The sequence below is a fragment of the Chiloscyllium plagiosum genome, unplaced genomic scaffold (genome assembly GCF_037043375.1).
Source record: "Chiloscyllium plagiosum isolate Xiang-an unplaced genomic scaffold, Cpla_swu_hap1 HiC_scaffold_6, whole genome shotgun sequence".
Taxonomy (NCBI): Eukaryota; Metazoa; Chordata; class Chondrichthyes; order Orectolobiformes; family Hemiscylliidae; genus Chiloscyllium; species Chiloscyllium plagiosum.
In genome coordinates, this window is record NW_028270144.1 from 123,099,128 (window position 1) to 123,114,951 (window position 15,824).

At 47.0% G+C, this 15,824-nt stretch overlaps 1 protein-coding gene across 4 annotated transcripts in view; it reads left to right on the plus strand.

Annotated features, from left to right (window-relative positions):
* The window catches only part of gdpd4a (glycerophosphodiester phosphodiesterase domain containing 4a), a 101,488-nt gene that overhangs the window by 77,441 nt on the left and 8,223 nt on the right, over positions 1-15,824 (plus strand). For all 4 annotated transcript variants that reach the window (XM_087988414.1, XM_087988415.1, XM_043692433.2 and 1 more), the window contains 5 exons: positions 2,961-3,111; positions 3,531-3,752; positions 10,579-10,736; positions 13,426-13,573; positions 15,378-15,460. In XM_087988414.1, the coding sequence (XP_087844540.1) occupies positions 2,961-3,111; positions 3,531-3,752; positions 10,579-10,736; positions 13,426-13,573; positions 15,378-15,460 (762 nt within the window). The remainder of the gene's footprint in view (positions 1-2,960; positions 3,112-3,530; positions 3,753-10,578; positions 10,737-13,425; positions 13,574-15,377; positions 15,461-15,824) is intronic.

The following is a 15,824-nucleotide window of genomic DNA, read 5'->3' on the forward strand; positions in this document are numbered from 1 at the left end:
ATTGATGCTGTAGGGATTCCAGGTTATAGTTTAGGAAGAAGTGAGATTGCCTATTTTGGCTGTACAGGACATTGGTTAGCCACTGTTGCAATACTCTTTCAATTCTGGTCTCCCTGCAATAAGAAGGATGTTGTGAAACGTGAAAGGGTTCAGAAAAGATTTACAAGGATGTTCATGGGTTAGAGGGTTTGTGCGAGAGGGAGAAGCTGAATAGGCTGGGGCTGTTTTCCCTGGAGCGTCGGAGGCTTTGAACCTTACAGAGGTTTATAAAATCATGAGGGGCATAGATAGGGTGAATAGAAAAGATCTTTTTTCAGGGTCAGGAGTCCACAACTAGAGGGCATAGGTTTAGGGTGAGGGGGGAAAGATTTAAAGGGGACCTAAAGGGCAACGTTTTCCCACAGAGGGTGGTACGTGTATGGAATGAGCTGCCCAAGGAAGTGGTAGAGGCTAGTACAATTACAACATTTAAAAAGCATCCAGATGGGTACATGAATAAGAAGGATTTAGAGGGAGAAGGGCAAAGTGCTGGCAAATGGGATAGATTCATTTAGGTGGTCAGCATGGGTGAGTTGGACTGAAGGGTCTATTTCCATGCTGTACAGCTTTAGAACTCTATGACAGGAAGACGAGAAAAGCAGAATATTATTTCAATGGAGAGAGATCACTGAATGAGGCGATACAGATGGATCTGGGTGTCCTTGTGCATGGATCTTAAAATGTCAGCCCACAGATAAAGGGTCAAGAGTGTGGTGCTGGAAAGGCACAGCAGGTCAGGCAGTATCTGAGGTGCAGGATAATCAATGTTTCAGGCATAAGCCCTATATCAAGTAATGAAGAGGGTAAATGGAATGTTGGCTGTTATTTTAACGGGAACATGTATAGAGAGAGAGAAGTGGGTGTAGGTTTGCTCGCTGAGCTGGAAGTTTCATTTTCAGACGTTTCGTCACCTTACTAGGTAACATCTTCAGTGAACCTCCAGACAAAGCACTGCTGATGATTCCTACTTTCTATTTATACGTTTGGGAAATCCAAACATATAAATTGAAAGCAGGAATCATCAGCAGTGCTTCGTCTGAAGGCTCACTGTAGATGTTACCTTGGCAAAAGTGAGGACTGCATATGCTGGAAATCAGAGTCTAGATTAGAGTATTGTGGAAAAGCACAGCAGGTCAGGCAGCATCCGAGGAGCAGGACGAAACACCTGGAAATGAACCTTATAGCTCTGCGAGCAAACCTACATCCAGAACCTCAACCTGAGCTACAAATCTTCTCAAAGCTCGCTAAGGGAGGGAAGTCTGTAGAGGACATTGGTGAGACCATCCCTGTGTTAGGTCTCAATCCTTATTTTTTGGAATTCACTCATTAGAAAGCAGCAAGGGCTGGATCATTGAATATATTGAAGGTCAAGTTAGACAGAGTTTTGATGCACAAGGAAGCCAAGGGTCATACAGTTGGAGCAGGCAGGGAAGAAGGCTGAGGGGGGAGCAAATTACTGCAGATGCTGGAATCTGTACTGAAAACAACAAATGCTGGAGATGACAGCGGGTCAAACAGCATCCAGGGAGAGACAGCAAGCTCATGTTTTGAGTCTAGATGGCTCTTCATCAGAGCTGAAGTGACGGTAATTCTGATGAAGAGTCACGCAGCTTTGAAACGTTAGCTTGCTCTCTCTCCATGGATGCTGCCTGATCTGCTGATCTCTCGCATTTGTTGTTTTCCAGGCTGAGAGGGGGACCTGATTGAAGTTGTACAAACCTCTAAGTGACATAGACACAGTTGATAGGGAGAAGCAATAGATAGGTGAGGCAATGGCATAGTGGTATTATCACTAGGCTATTAATCACAGCGGAGCCCCCAGTAATGACCCAGTGACACAGTTTCAAATCCCACCATGGCAGATAGTGGAATTTGGATTCAATTAAAAATCGGGAATGAAGAGTCTAATGATAACGACAAAACTAGTTTCAATTGCCCAAGGGGACAGGAAACCATCTGGTTCACTAATGTCCTTCAGGGAAGGAAACTGTCATCCTTACCTGGTCTGGCCTACATGTGACTCCAGACCCTCAGCGATGTGGTTGACTCTTAACTGTCATCTGGGTAATAAGTGATACCCATGTCCTGTGAATGAATATAAAAAAACCATTTCTGCTTTGGAGAAGTGTCAATGATCGGCGGTGGGGGGGACAGTTTTGAGGGAAGGATTTGAAGAAAAACGTTTTCATCGGGGGATTTTGGATATCTGAAAATCACTGCCAAAAAGAGTGGTAAAGGTAGCAACACTCAAGCTATTTACAAGCTATTGAGGTGAGCATTTGAAATGCCACAGCAGAGAAGATTATAGACCAAATATTGGAAAATGGGATTAAAATGGATATTTGGTGACTGGTGGGGACATGATGGGCTGAAGGCTCTCTTTCATGCTGTAATGACTCTCTGATATGGTGGGTCAGTGGTTAGCACTGCTGCCTCACAGCGCCAGGGACCTTCGTTTGATTCTAGCCTTGCATCACTGTCTGTGTGGAGTTTGCACATTCTCCTCGTGTCTGCGTGGGTTTCCTCTGAGCGCTCCGGTTCCCTCCCACAGTCCAAAGATGTGCTGGTTAGGGTGGATTGGCCATTGGAAATGCAAGATTACAGGGATAGTGGGGGAGTGGGGAGGGTCTGGATGGGGTGCTCTTCAGAGGGTCGGTGTGGACGCAATGGGCTGAATGGCCTTCTTCCACGCTGTAGGGATTCTTTGGGCCACAATCCAATCAGTTGCAAGTAGTGCTTATCGGCTGTGATGTTTGACTGCTTATTTCGATGGACATAAACGATTTCACTGGACTGTTTGAATGGCAAGGCATTTTCAATGGGCTGAATGGCCTGTGCTTGTTTCTTATGATGCCATAACAATTCCATGTCTCCAGTTCGAAGGCAATTCTCGATGTGCAATCTTTCTCATTGTTTAACAGTTGGGATGGAGTGCCGTTCCTCATGCACGATCAAACGCTGAGAAGGACCACCAACATTGAAGAGGTGTTCCCGAGCAACAAGACGAAGAATGCAGCCTCCTTTATTTGGAATGAACTGGCAGAACTGAATGCAGGGAAATGGTTCCTCCAGGTGGGCCACACTGCAGGGGTGACAGGTCAACACATTCAGATATGACTAAGCTGGTAGCCAAGGGAGCGGATTTCCCTCTTGTCTCGTAGATGTCAGGCCTTTGGCATGTTGCTATAAAATGTAAGAGAAATATTGAAACTCAGTGGAAGCATATCCACAGAACTCAAAACAACTGCATTTACCACAGAGTAAATGATTGCTATCTGTAAACAGGAGCACAGACAAAGCCAAGAGTTTATACAGTCTTTTGGGGTAATTTTTCTGTGCTGTAAGCTTGGTTGGGTAAACAGCGATCACCACATGATCGCAGGTTTTAAAGGTCAACAGTGTGGGCAAATAAAAAGATCTTGCTTTGTTTGTGTTTCGCCCTGTCCCACAATGCTCCATTTCTAACTTGGCCTCATCGTTCCCCTGAACAGGACAACCCCTTCGGAACGAAACATTTGTTGTCACGTGAGGATAGGGCGAAGGCCAACAGGCAGTCGGTCTGTCAGCTCAGTGAGCTCCTCAAGCTGGCTGCTGCCCATGGGAAGTCCGTCATCTTTGACCTGTTCAGGCCTCCCCACAAGCACCCGTACCGAAACAGCTTCATACACCAGACTGTCACCACCATCCAGAGGTCTGGCATCAACGAGAGCTTGGTAATGACACTTCACTCACTTGGCTTTCTCCAACTTTAATTGGATAGATGTGAGGTATTACATTTAGTAAAACAAAGAAGGGCTGGACATATACAACTAATGCTTGGGCCCTAGGTAGTTTTGAAGAACAGAGAGACCTAGGAGTTCACATTTATATCTTTATGAAGTTTGCATCACAGGGAGACTGGGTGGTTGAGAAGGCATATAGCACCCTTGCCTTCATTGCTCAGACCATTGAGTATAGGAGTTGGAACGTCATGTTGGGGATGTACAGGACATTGGTGAGGCCTCTTCTGGTATACTGTGTCCAATTCTGGTCCCCCTGTTATAGAAAGGAAATTATTAAGCTGGAGAGGGTTCAGAAAAGATTTACCAGGCTGTTGCTGGGAACGGAGGGTTTGAGTTACAAGGAGAAGTTGGATAGACTGGAACTTTTTCACTGGCGTGTAGGAGATTTCAGGGTGACCTTATTGAGGTTTATAAATTCATGTGGGGTATAGATAAGGTGAATGACTATTGATTTCCAGACAAGGGCATATTTTTAAGGTGAGAGTAAAAAGATTTTAAAAAGACATGAAGGCAATTTTGTTTACGCACAGGGTGGTTCTTGTGTGGAGTGAACTTCCAGGGGAAGTGGTGGATATGGCGACGGTTACAACGTTTAAAAGATATTTGAATAAGTACATGAATAGGAAAGGTTGGAGGGATATGGGCCAGGAACAGGCAGGTGGGACTAGTTTAGTTTGGGGTTATGGTCGGCATGGACTGGTTGGACCAAAAGGTCTGTTTCCATGCTGTATGACCCTATGATTCTATAACTGAAGGATTTCTGCTCATTCATCATTGACAGAAATGGTTGAATCCTTGAAGAAATTCATCCCATTATTTGTATAGATTTTGACTTCCCCCTTTTAAATAATTGTCTCTGTCCTCATTCTTACTCTCTCATCCCTCTCTCTATCTCTTCCCTTTCTACTTTCTCCTGCCTGGTTCAGCTGATGGCTCTGGGCAGCGCTCCGTGAACACTCCACCCTGTGAGGTGATGTTTATTCGTTGAGGTGCTCCCTGCATAAATGATTCCCTGGGACTCCCTCAGTAAAATTACAGGAGACTCCAGCTGGGTAGCATCTATTTTCAACCAACATACAAATGTAAGACTTTGCTATTGCTCTTTCTTGGGATGAGGAGTCAAGGTCAGCAATTGTTGTCTGCCTCTAATTGCCCTTGAATTGGGATGTTGCTGAACAATTTTAGAGGGCAGTTAAAAGTTAACCATGTTGCTGTGGGTCCGGAGTCACGTGTAGATCAGACCAGACCAGGTCAGAAGATTTCTTTTCCTAAAGGACATCAGTGAACTGGATGGGTTTTTAAAAATGGCAATTATAGAGTCGCAGAGTCAAACAGCTCAGGATTGATGCTAGCTTTCCATTCCTGAGACTAGCTTTCAGTTCTAAAAAAATTACAGAATTTAATTTCAAGAAGTCACTGTTGTGGGATTTGAATTCATGCGCAGAACTTTAATCTGTGGTTTAACATTACTAATAACATTACCACTTTGTCAGCATCGTCCCCATGATAGTTCAGTCTGTACGGTCCCTTAAGACATCTCTGCCAAGCAATACCTCATAGCTGATTCACCACTAACATGGAAGATAGGAGCAGGAGTAGGCCATTCAGCTCTTCGAGCCTGCTCCACCATTCAATGTGATCAGGGCTGATCATCCAACTCCTGTCCCTGTTCCTGTCGTCTTTCTATATGGTTTTAATCTCTTTAGCCCTAAGGGCTACGCCTAATTCCTTCTTGAATACATTCAATGTTTTGGCCTCGATCACTTTTGTGACAGAGAATTCCAATCTCTGGGTGAAGAAGTTTCTACTCATCTGATTCCTCAGTGGGCAAAAGTGAGGACTGCAGATGCTGGAGATCAGAGTCAAGGTTAGAGTGGTGCTGGAAAAACACAGCAGGTCAGGCAGCATTCCTGATGAAGGGCATTTGTCCGAAACATTGATTTTCCTGCTCCTCGTATGCTGCCTGACCTGCTGGGCTTTTCCAGCACCACTATAATCTTGAGTCCTCAGTTGTCTACTCCATGTCCTTAACCTGTGACCCCTGGTTCTGGACTCTCCAATCTTCAGAAACATCCTTCCTGTGTTTACCCTGTTTGGTCCTGTTAGAATTTTAAAGATTTTTGTGAGATCCCCTTCATTGTTCTAAACTCCAGTCTGAACCAATGTAGTCCCTCTTCATCAAAAACACCCCAAAACCGTCAATTCTATTCCACTTGATGGAGTTTCATTTAGATAAACGCAAGGTGCTGCATTTTGGGAAAGCAAATTTTAGCAGGACTTATGCACTTTATGGTCAGGTCCGAGGGAGAGTTGCTGAACAAAGAGACTTTGAAGTGCAGGTTTTTAGCTCCTTGAAAGTAGAGTGGCAGGTGGATAAGATAATGAAGGCAGTGTTTGGTATGCTTTCCTTTATTGGTCAGAGTTTTGAGTATTGACATTGAGAGGTCATGTTGCGGCTGTACAGGACATTGGTTAGGCCACTGTTGGAATATTGCATGCAATTCTGGTCTCCTTCCTATCAGAAGGATGTTGTGAAACTTGAAAGAGTTCAGAAAAGATTTACAAGGAGGTTGCCAGGGTTAGAGGATTTGAGCTACAGGGAGAGGCTGAATAGGCTGGGGCTGTTTTCCCTGGAGCATCAGAGGCTGAGGGGTGACCTTATCGAGGTTTATAAAATCATGAGGGGCATGGATAGATGAAATAGGCAAAGTCTTTTCCTTGGGGTGGGGGAAGCCCAGAACTAGAGGGCACAGGGTATAGTATGAGAGGGGAAAGATATGAAAGAGACCTAAGGGGCAACATTTTCACTCAGAGGGTGGTACGTGAATGGAATGAGCTGTCAGAGGAAGTGGTGGAGGCTGGTACAATTGCAACATTTAAAATGCAGCTCGATGGGTATGTGAATGGGAAGGGTTGGAGGGATATGGGCAAAGTGCTGGCCAAAGAGACTAGAGTAGCTTAGGATATCTGGTCGGCATGGATGGGTTGGACCAAAGGGTCTGTTTCCATGCTGTACATCTGTATGTATGTATGACTGTATTGTTCAATTCCAACTTCCCACATTATCCCCATATCCTTTAATTCCCTTTGTTCCTATAGCTTTGTGATGTAGAAAATTAAGAAGTTCACAATGCTTTGTTAAAGATAGAATCCGTACAGTGTGGAAGCAGGCCATTTGGCCCATCAAGTCCACACCAATGCTCTGAACAGCATCCCACCCAGACCTATTCCCTTACTTTATCCCTGTAACCCTGTATTTCCCATGGCTAACCCACCTTGCCCGCACATCCCTGGACACTATGGACAATTTAGCACAGCCAATCCACCTAAGCTGCACACCTTTGGATTGTGGGAGGAAACTCCTGCAGACACAGGGGAATGTACAAACTCCACACAGCCAGTCACCTGAGGCTGGAATCAAACCCAGGTCCCTGGCACAGTGAAGCAGCAGTGCTAACCACTGAGCCACCATGCCACCCCATCTCAATCCAAAATGGAGAGCACTAGACTCTGTGGATTGTTGCTCTTTAACATCTCAGTATGTATCCTCCAGGTCCCTTTGAACCTGATATTTTTCAATAGTCACCTCTCATTCCTTTAACCCTCGAGAACATAATCCTGATCTTCTCAATACCCCATCAAAAAGCTCCAATTCTTGCATTCCCACAAGGCATTAATCTGTCTGTAGTCCCTTATCAGTGCCAGATTACCTAGCCCACTAACATGCAGTAGAGAGGTTTCTTTTGCTGCAGTGGTGATGTCCTGACCTCTGGGTCAACATGTCTTGGTTCAAGTCCCACTTGCTCTTGAGTGTGTGTTGTAACAGGTTGATTAAAAACAACTTTTGGAAACAGAAACTGCTAGAGAAACTCAGCTGGACTAGTGACATCTGTGGACAGAGAAAACAGAGTTAATGTTTTGAGTCAGGTGACCCTTCTTCGGGACTGGAGAGAGATGGAAAAGAGATGGGTTTTATGGTGTTCTCATCCAGGCAAGTGCGGAGTATTCCATCACACACTCCTGAGCTTGTAGATGGTGGACAGGCTTTGGGGAGTCAGGAGGTGAGTTACTTGCCGCAGCATTCCTAGCCTCTGACCGGCTCTTGTAGCCACTGTGTTTATCATAGAATCATATAATCCCTACAAGTTTGGAATCAGGCCCTTTGGCCAAACAATTCTGTATTGAGAGAAAGTGAGGGCTGCAGATGCTGGAGATCAGAGCTGAAAATGTGTTGCTGGAAAAGCACAGCAGGTCAGGCAGCATCCAAGGAACAGGAGAATCGACGTTTCGGGCATAAGCCCTTCTTCAGGAATGAGGAAAGTGTGTCCAGCAGGCTAAGATAAAAGGTAGGGAGGAGGGACTTGGGGGAGGGGCTTTGGAAACGCGATAGGTGGAGGGAGGTCAAGGTGAGGGTGATAGGCCGGAGTGGGGTGGGGGCGGAGAGGTCAGGAAGATGATTGCAGGTTAGGAAGGCAGTGCTGAGTTCGAGGGATTTGACTGAGACAAGGTGGGGGGAGGGGAAATGAGGAAACTGGAGAAGTCTGAGTTCATCCCTCATGGTTGGAGGGTTCCCAGGCAGAAGATGAGGCGCTCTTCCTCCAACCGTCATGTTGCCATGGTCTGGCGATGGAGGAGTCCAAGGACCTGCATGTCCTTGGTGGAGTGGGAGGGGGAGTTAAAGTGTTGGGCTACGGGGTGGTTGGGTTGGTTGGTCCGGGTGTCCCAGAGGTGTTCTCTTAAATGTTCCGCAAGTAGGCGGCCTGTCTCCCCAATATAGAGGAGGCCACATCGGGTGCAGCGGATGCAATAGATGATGTGTGTGGAGGTGCAGGTGAATTTGTGGTGGATATGGAAGTGTCCCTTGGGGCCTTGGAGAGAAGTAAGGGGGGAGGTGTGGGCGCAAGTTTTGCATTTCTTGTGGTTGCAGGGGAAGGTGCCGGGAGTGCAGGTGGAACAGTCCATCTTCCGCAGCTACACTGGCACCACCCCCCACCTTTTCCTCCGCTACATCGATGACTGTATCGGCGCGCCTCGTGCTCTCACGAGGAGGTTGAACAGTTCATCCACTTTACCAACACCTTCCACCCCGACCTCAAATTCACCTGGACCGTCTCAGATTCCTCCCTCCCCTTCCTAGACCTTTCCATTTCTATCTCGGGTGACCGAATCGACACGGACATCTACTATAAACCGACCGACTCCCACAGCTACCTAGACTACACCTCCTCACACCCTGCCCCCTGTAAAAACGCCATCCCATTCTCCCAATTCCGTCGTCTCCGCCGCATCTGCTCCCAGGAGGACCAGTTCCAAAACCGTACAACCCAGATGACCTCCTTCTTCAAGGACCGCAATTTCCCGCCAGATGTAGTCGACGATGCCCTCCACCGCATCTCTTCCACTTCCCACTCCTCCGCCCTTGAGCCCCGCCCCTCCAACGACCACCAGGACAGAACCCCACCAACCTCCATGTACAACGTATCATCCGCCGCCATTTCCGCCACCTCCAAACGGACCCCACCACCAGTGATATATTTCCCTCCCCTCCCCTATCAGCATTCCGAAAAGATCACTCCCTCCGTGACTCCCTCGTCAGGCCCACACCCCCCACCAACCCAACCTCCACTCCCGGCACCTTCCCCTGCAACCGCAAGAAATGCAAAACTTGCGCCCACACCTCCCCCCTTACTTCCCTCCAAGTCCCAAGGGACACTTCCATATCCACCACAAATTCACCTGCATCTCCACACACATCATCTATTGCATCCGATGCACCCGATGTGGCCTCCTCTATATTGGGGAGACAGGCCGCCTACTTGCGGAACGTTTCAGAGAACACCTCTGGGACACCCGGACCAACCAACCCAATCACCCCGTAGCCCAACACTTTAACTCCATCTCCCACTCCACCAAGGACATGCAGGTCCTTGGACTCCTCCATCGCCAGACCAGGGCAACACGACGGTTGGAGGAAGAGCGCCTCATCTTCTGCCTGGGAACCCTCCAACCACAAGGGATTAACTCAGACTTCTCCAGTTTTCTCATTTCCCCTCCCCCCACCTTGTCTCAGTCAAATCACTCGAACTCAGCACCACCTTCCTAACCTGCAATCATTTTCCTGACCTCTCCGCCCCCACCCCACTCCTGCCTATCACCCTCACCTTGACCTCCCTCCACCTATCGCGTTTCCAAAGCCCTTCCCCCAAGTCCCTCCTCCCTACCTTTTATCTTAGCCTGCTGGACACACTTTCCTCATTCCTGAAGAAGGGCTTATGCCCGAAACGTCGATTCTCCTGTTCCTTGGATGCTGCCTGACCTGCTGTGCTTTTCCAGCAACACATTTTCAATTCTGTATTGACCCTACTTATGTATACTGCTCCACCATTCAAGATGACCATCCAACCTAGTCCCTGTTCCTGCGTTCTCCCCACCCCTTTAGCCCTCAGAATGAAATCTAACTCCTTAAAAACATTCAAAGTTTTAGCCTCAATTGCTTTCTGAGGCAGAGAATTCCACTCTCTGAATGAAGAAATGTCTCCTCATCTCAGTCCTAAATGGTCTACCCCGTATCCCTTGATCTGGACTCCCTGGTTATTGGGAACATGCTTCCTGCATTTAATCTTGTCTAGATCTGTTAGAATTTGATCCATTTCTCTGAGATCCACCCTAATTTTTCTAACTGTGGTGGCAGTGGAGAAATTGCCACATGGTTAGATGGGGTTAAAGTTCACAGGATATTTCCTATTATTTGTTGCAGGTTCTCTGGTTGCCCAATGCGATGAGATCATTTGTGCAGCAGATGATGCCTGGATTTGTGCACATTCACGGAGGAAAGAAGCCCATCAAAGAGTTACAGGAGGACAAAATTGACAAACTCAACATACGCTACAGTGAGATTTCCAGCAAAGAGATCAGGTTAGCAACAACTTACACTCTTATCACATCTTTTAACAAGCTCACAAGTCAGATGACACCAGGTTATAGTCCAACAGGCCTATTTGAAATCTCAAGCTTTCTAAGTGCTGCCCCTTCATCAGGTTCACCATTTCCAACTCCTCAGATACTGAAGCCGACCTTGTCCAAGTACAATAAAATCTGGACAATATCCAGGCTTGGGCAAGTAACATTTGTGCCCACAAGTATTAACCATCTCCAATAAGAGACAATCTAACCATCACCCCTTGTTATTCAATGGCAATACCGTTACTGAAACACCCATTATCAACATCCTGGGGTTTTCATTGACCAGAAACGGAAGTGCTAAAAATGTGTTGCTGGAAAAGCGCAGCAGGTCAGGCAGCATCCAAGGAACAGGAGAATCGACGTTTCGGGTATAAGCCCTTCTTCAGGAATGAGGAAAGTGTGTCCAGCAGGCTAAGATAAAAGGTAGGGAGGAGGGACTTGGGGGAGGGGCATTGGAAATGCGATAGGTGGAGGGAGGTCAAGGTGAGGGTGATAGGCCGGAGTGGGGTGGGGGCGGAGAGGTCAGGAAGAAGATTGCAGGTTAGGAAGGCAGTGCTGAGTTCGAGTGATTTGACTGAGACAAGGTGGGGGGAGGGGAAATGAGGAAACTGGAGAAATCTGAGTTCATCCCTTGTGGTTGGAGGGTTTCCAGGCAGAAGATGAGGCGCTCTTCCTCCAACCGTCGTGTTGCCATGGTCTGGCGATGGAGGAGTCCAAGGACCTACATGTCCTCGGTGGAGTGGGAGGGGGAGTTAAAGTGTTGGGCTACGGGGTGGTTGGGTTGGTTGGTCCGGGTGTCCCAGAGGTGTTCTCTGAAACGTTCCGCAAGTAGGCGGCCTGTCTCCCCAATATAGAGGAGGCCACATCGGGTGCAGCAGATGCAATAGATGATGTGTGTGGAGGTGCAGGTGAATTTGTGGTGGATATGGAAGTGTCCCTTGGGGCCTTGGAGAGAAGTAAGAGGGGAGGTGTGGGTGCAAGTTTTGCATTTCTTGCGGTTGCAAGGGAAGGTGCCAGGAGTGGAGGGGGGTGTGGACTTGACGAGGGAGTCACGGAGGGAGTGGTCTTTTCAGAACCCTGATACGCGGAACGCGGAACCTAGACTACACCTCCTCCCACCCTGCTCCTCGGATGCTGCCTGACCAGCTGTGCTTTTCCAGCACCACACTTTTTGACTCTGACCTCCAACATCTGCAGTCCTCACTTTCTCCCATATAAATGTTAAGGGTGTAAGGGCAGGTCGGAAACTAGAAATATTGCAGTGAGTAACTGGCTCCCAAAATCCATCAAGGCACCAGTCAGGAGTGTCTTGGAATACTCCCCACTTGCCTGGATGGGTACAGCCCCAAAAACACTCAAGAAGCTTGACACCTTCCAGGACAAAGCAGCCCACTTGATTGACACCACATCCACAAACATCCATTCCCTCCACTACCGACACTCAGTAGCAGCAGTGTGTACTATCTACAAGATGCACTGCAGATATTCACCAAAGATCCTTAGACAGCACCTTCCAAACCCATGGTCATATTCAGATCGAAGGGCAAGGGCAGCAGATACATGGGAACATCACCCCGCGTAACATCACCTCCAAGTCACTCACCAACCTGACTTGGAAATGTGTTGCTGTTCCTTCAGTGTCACTGGGTCAAAATCCTGGAATTACCTCCCTAAGGGACCCACCTATAGCACATAGACTGCAGCGGTTCAAGAAGGCAGCTCACCACCACCTTCTCATGAGGCAATAAACGCAGGTCTAGCCAGCGACACCGACATCACCCAAGATTAGATTAGATTAGATTACTTACAGTGTGGAAACAGGCCCTTCGGCCCAACAAGTCCACACCGACCCGCCGAAGCGCAACCCACCCATACCCCTACATTTACCCCTTACCTAACACTACGGGCAATTTAGCATGGCCAATTCACCTGAGCTACACATCTTTGGACTGTGGGAGGAAACCGGAGCACCTAGAGGAAACCCACGCAGACACGGGGAGAACGTGCAAACTCCACACAGTCAGTCGCCTGAGGTGGGAATTGAACCTGGGTCTCTGGCGCTGTGAGGCAGCAGTGCTAACCAAAGAGTAGAAATTTTGTACCATTTTAGTTACGCAGACTGAGAACTAACAGCAGGAGAGATGGGCAGACCGATGTTACCTCTTGCTGGGTCTGGTCAGAGGGCTGCCTGATTTGATTTTATACGGAAGCAGATAAAGGCCACTTTCAATCCTTCATATTTTGTCGTGTCATAACGAAACCACCCCTTTGTTATTGCTTAACCAATCAAATACAAAAGAAGCCAATGTGATATGACAGAACCATTTTCATTCATGAATGGTTACGGTGTAGAATGTTCTGCCTGGAAATGTGGTGGAGGCAGGTTCATTTGAGGCATTCGAGAGGGGCATTGGATGGTTACTTAAATAGAAACAACATGTTGGATTCCAGTGACATTGCAAGGGTGGGTCTAAGTCAAAATGCTCAGGGAGCCAGTGCAAATGTGATGGACTGACTGGCCTCCTTCTTCCCCATGGCGATTCTGGGATTCAGCGAGAGTCGATGCTTGTTGCTGTAAGTTGAGGGGTTGTTTTGAGCAAAGGGAAATTATTTTTGATCAATGTCTTTCTTTCGAATGCAGAATGTATGCAGCTGCCAACATCAGCACCAACCTCTATGTTGTGAGTGAGTTGTGGCTCTTTTCTTTGGTGTGGTGCTCAGGTGCCCATTCAGTCATCACCAATGCTCCACAGCAGCTGAAGGAACTCCACTGGCCCTGGTTTCTAATGGTAGGTCATCCCTCCATCACAACAACGTTTTTGGAATACTGTGTTCAGTTCTGCTCTCCCTGCTATAGAAAAGATGTTGCTAAACTTGACAGGGTGCAGAAAAGATTTACAAGGATGTTACTGGGTTTGAGCTACAGGGAGAGGCTGAACAGGCTGAGGCTGTTTAACTGGACTGTCAGAAACTGAGGGGTGACCTTATAGAGATTTATAAAATCATGAGTGACATGGATAAGAGAAATAGACAAGGTATTTTCCCTGGAGTGTGGGAGTCCAGAACTGGAGGGCATAGGTTTAGGGTGGGAGGGGAAAGATATAAAAGGGACCTAAGGGGCAACTTTTTCACGCAGAGGGTGGTGCGTGTGTGGAATGAGTGGTGGAGGCTGGTACAATTACAACATTTCAAAGGCACCTGGATGGGTATGTGATTAGGAAGGGTTTGGAGGGATATGGGCCAAGTGCTGGCAAATGGGACTAGATCAAATTATATTATCTGGTCAGCATGGATGAGTTGGACTGAAGAGTCTGTTTCTGTGCTGTATTACTCTATGACTTTATAATACCTGGCTTTCCTGCTTGGAATAGTTTCCCCACCTTCCTGGCAAATTACTGTGAGCAAATGCCTGTATTGTTCACCAATCCCATGGCTACAGCGGGAGAACGCTAATTGCGAACATTTATTAGTGTGTGAGGACTATTGCAGAGTTTATTAAGGGAAGACAAGTACAGTCAGTTCTGCTATAATACGGCAGTTCTAGTCCCATTTTATAAGAAAATCATGTAATAGTAGCACCATTTACATTAATGGGGCTGGAATCGTGTTCAAACCAATACACGCTTGAAAAGTTTGCGCTTTAGGAACAGTTTCCCCAATCCGTCAATCACATTACAGCGAATTCACATTAATGAAACACACATTACGACCTGTAAATGGATTCTGAACAGAAACCAGCCATGATCTCACTGAAGGGCAAACTGGGTTAGAGAGGTTGAATGGCCTCTTCCCAATCCTTTGTCCTGAAAATGACACTAGAATCCGGGTAGCAATCTCTGCAGAGAGGGGCTGAATTACAGGTTCCCCAAATACCAGGAGGGCTAGAAATGACCTGTGCAGCGACCCTTGCCTCCAAACAAAAGGAATATCTTTGAGCTTTGCCCCTTCCTGTGACTTACCTGGAAAACTACGGAGCCTGTAGCTCCCCAATGCCTCAGCCAATAAGAGGGACTTAGTCAACCAATGAATACCCGTCCACTTTTCAGTCTAGATTGTTGTGGCCTTTTGAAATTTGGCATTCTTGCATTTGCCCTGATGAGTACAAGACACAACAAGTTTGGAATAGCTGCTCTTTTTGGCAATGTATGAGTCTTTTGTAACTCTGTAATGCAATCAGGGTCACTCTGTTAACAACTTCGATGTTCTAAACACATTAAATCCTTCAATGTCGATGGCTCAAAATCGTGGGTTCACCTACAGCATGTGGACTGCAGTGATTCAAGAAGGCAGCTCACCCCCAACTTCTTAAAGAGAACCTAGGGGTGGGCAATAAATATTGGCCCAGATAGTGACACCCCCATCCCATGAGCTAACATTAAAAATTACTCCATAACCTTCTACATTCAGCTGAATACAAGCCTATTCAAGACATTTTAACCGTATTTGAGCTGGTATTATCCTGATGAATCGTTGATGCATCTCCACCATTTCCTACATACTTGCTGGGATGTGGTTCCTGGAACTGAGCGTACTCGAGAAGGCACAAATGGGAGCATCTTAAAGCATTGACTTTATTTTTATTGTTCCATCCAGACCCCTTCTCAGTACAGAACTATGTGGATTTCAGCAGATGTTGTATCAGCCGCATTGATCCTAATAATATTCACCTTCAATTGGTAAGTGCTTGCTGGTATCAGGTTAGCTCAGTTGGCTGGATAGCTGGCTCACAACGCAGAGTGACACCGACAGTATAGGTTTAATTCCCAGCACTGGCTGAGGTTAGCATAACAGATTCTCCTCTCACCTCTAATCTGGTAATCCTCAGGTTAAACCAGCATCAGTCATCTCTCCCCACTGAGTGAGCAGGACAATGGCAATATTATCTTTATATGCTGAATTTATTTAATGTGTCGCAATAGCACAGGAACAGGCCCTTTGGCCCATCTGTGCTGAAAATAATGTCATTCTAAACTAAACCCTGCACATGGTCTGTATCCCTCTGTTTGATTTGATTTATTACTGTCTCGTGTACCAATGTCA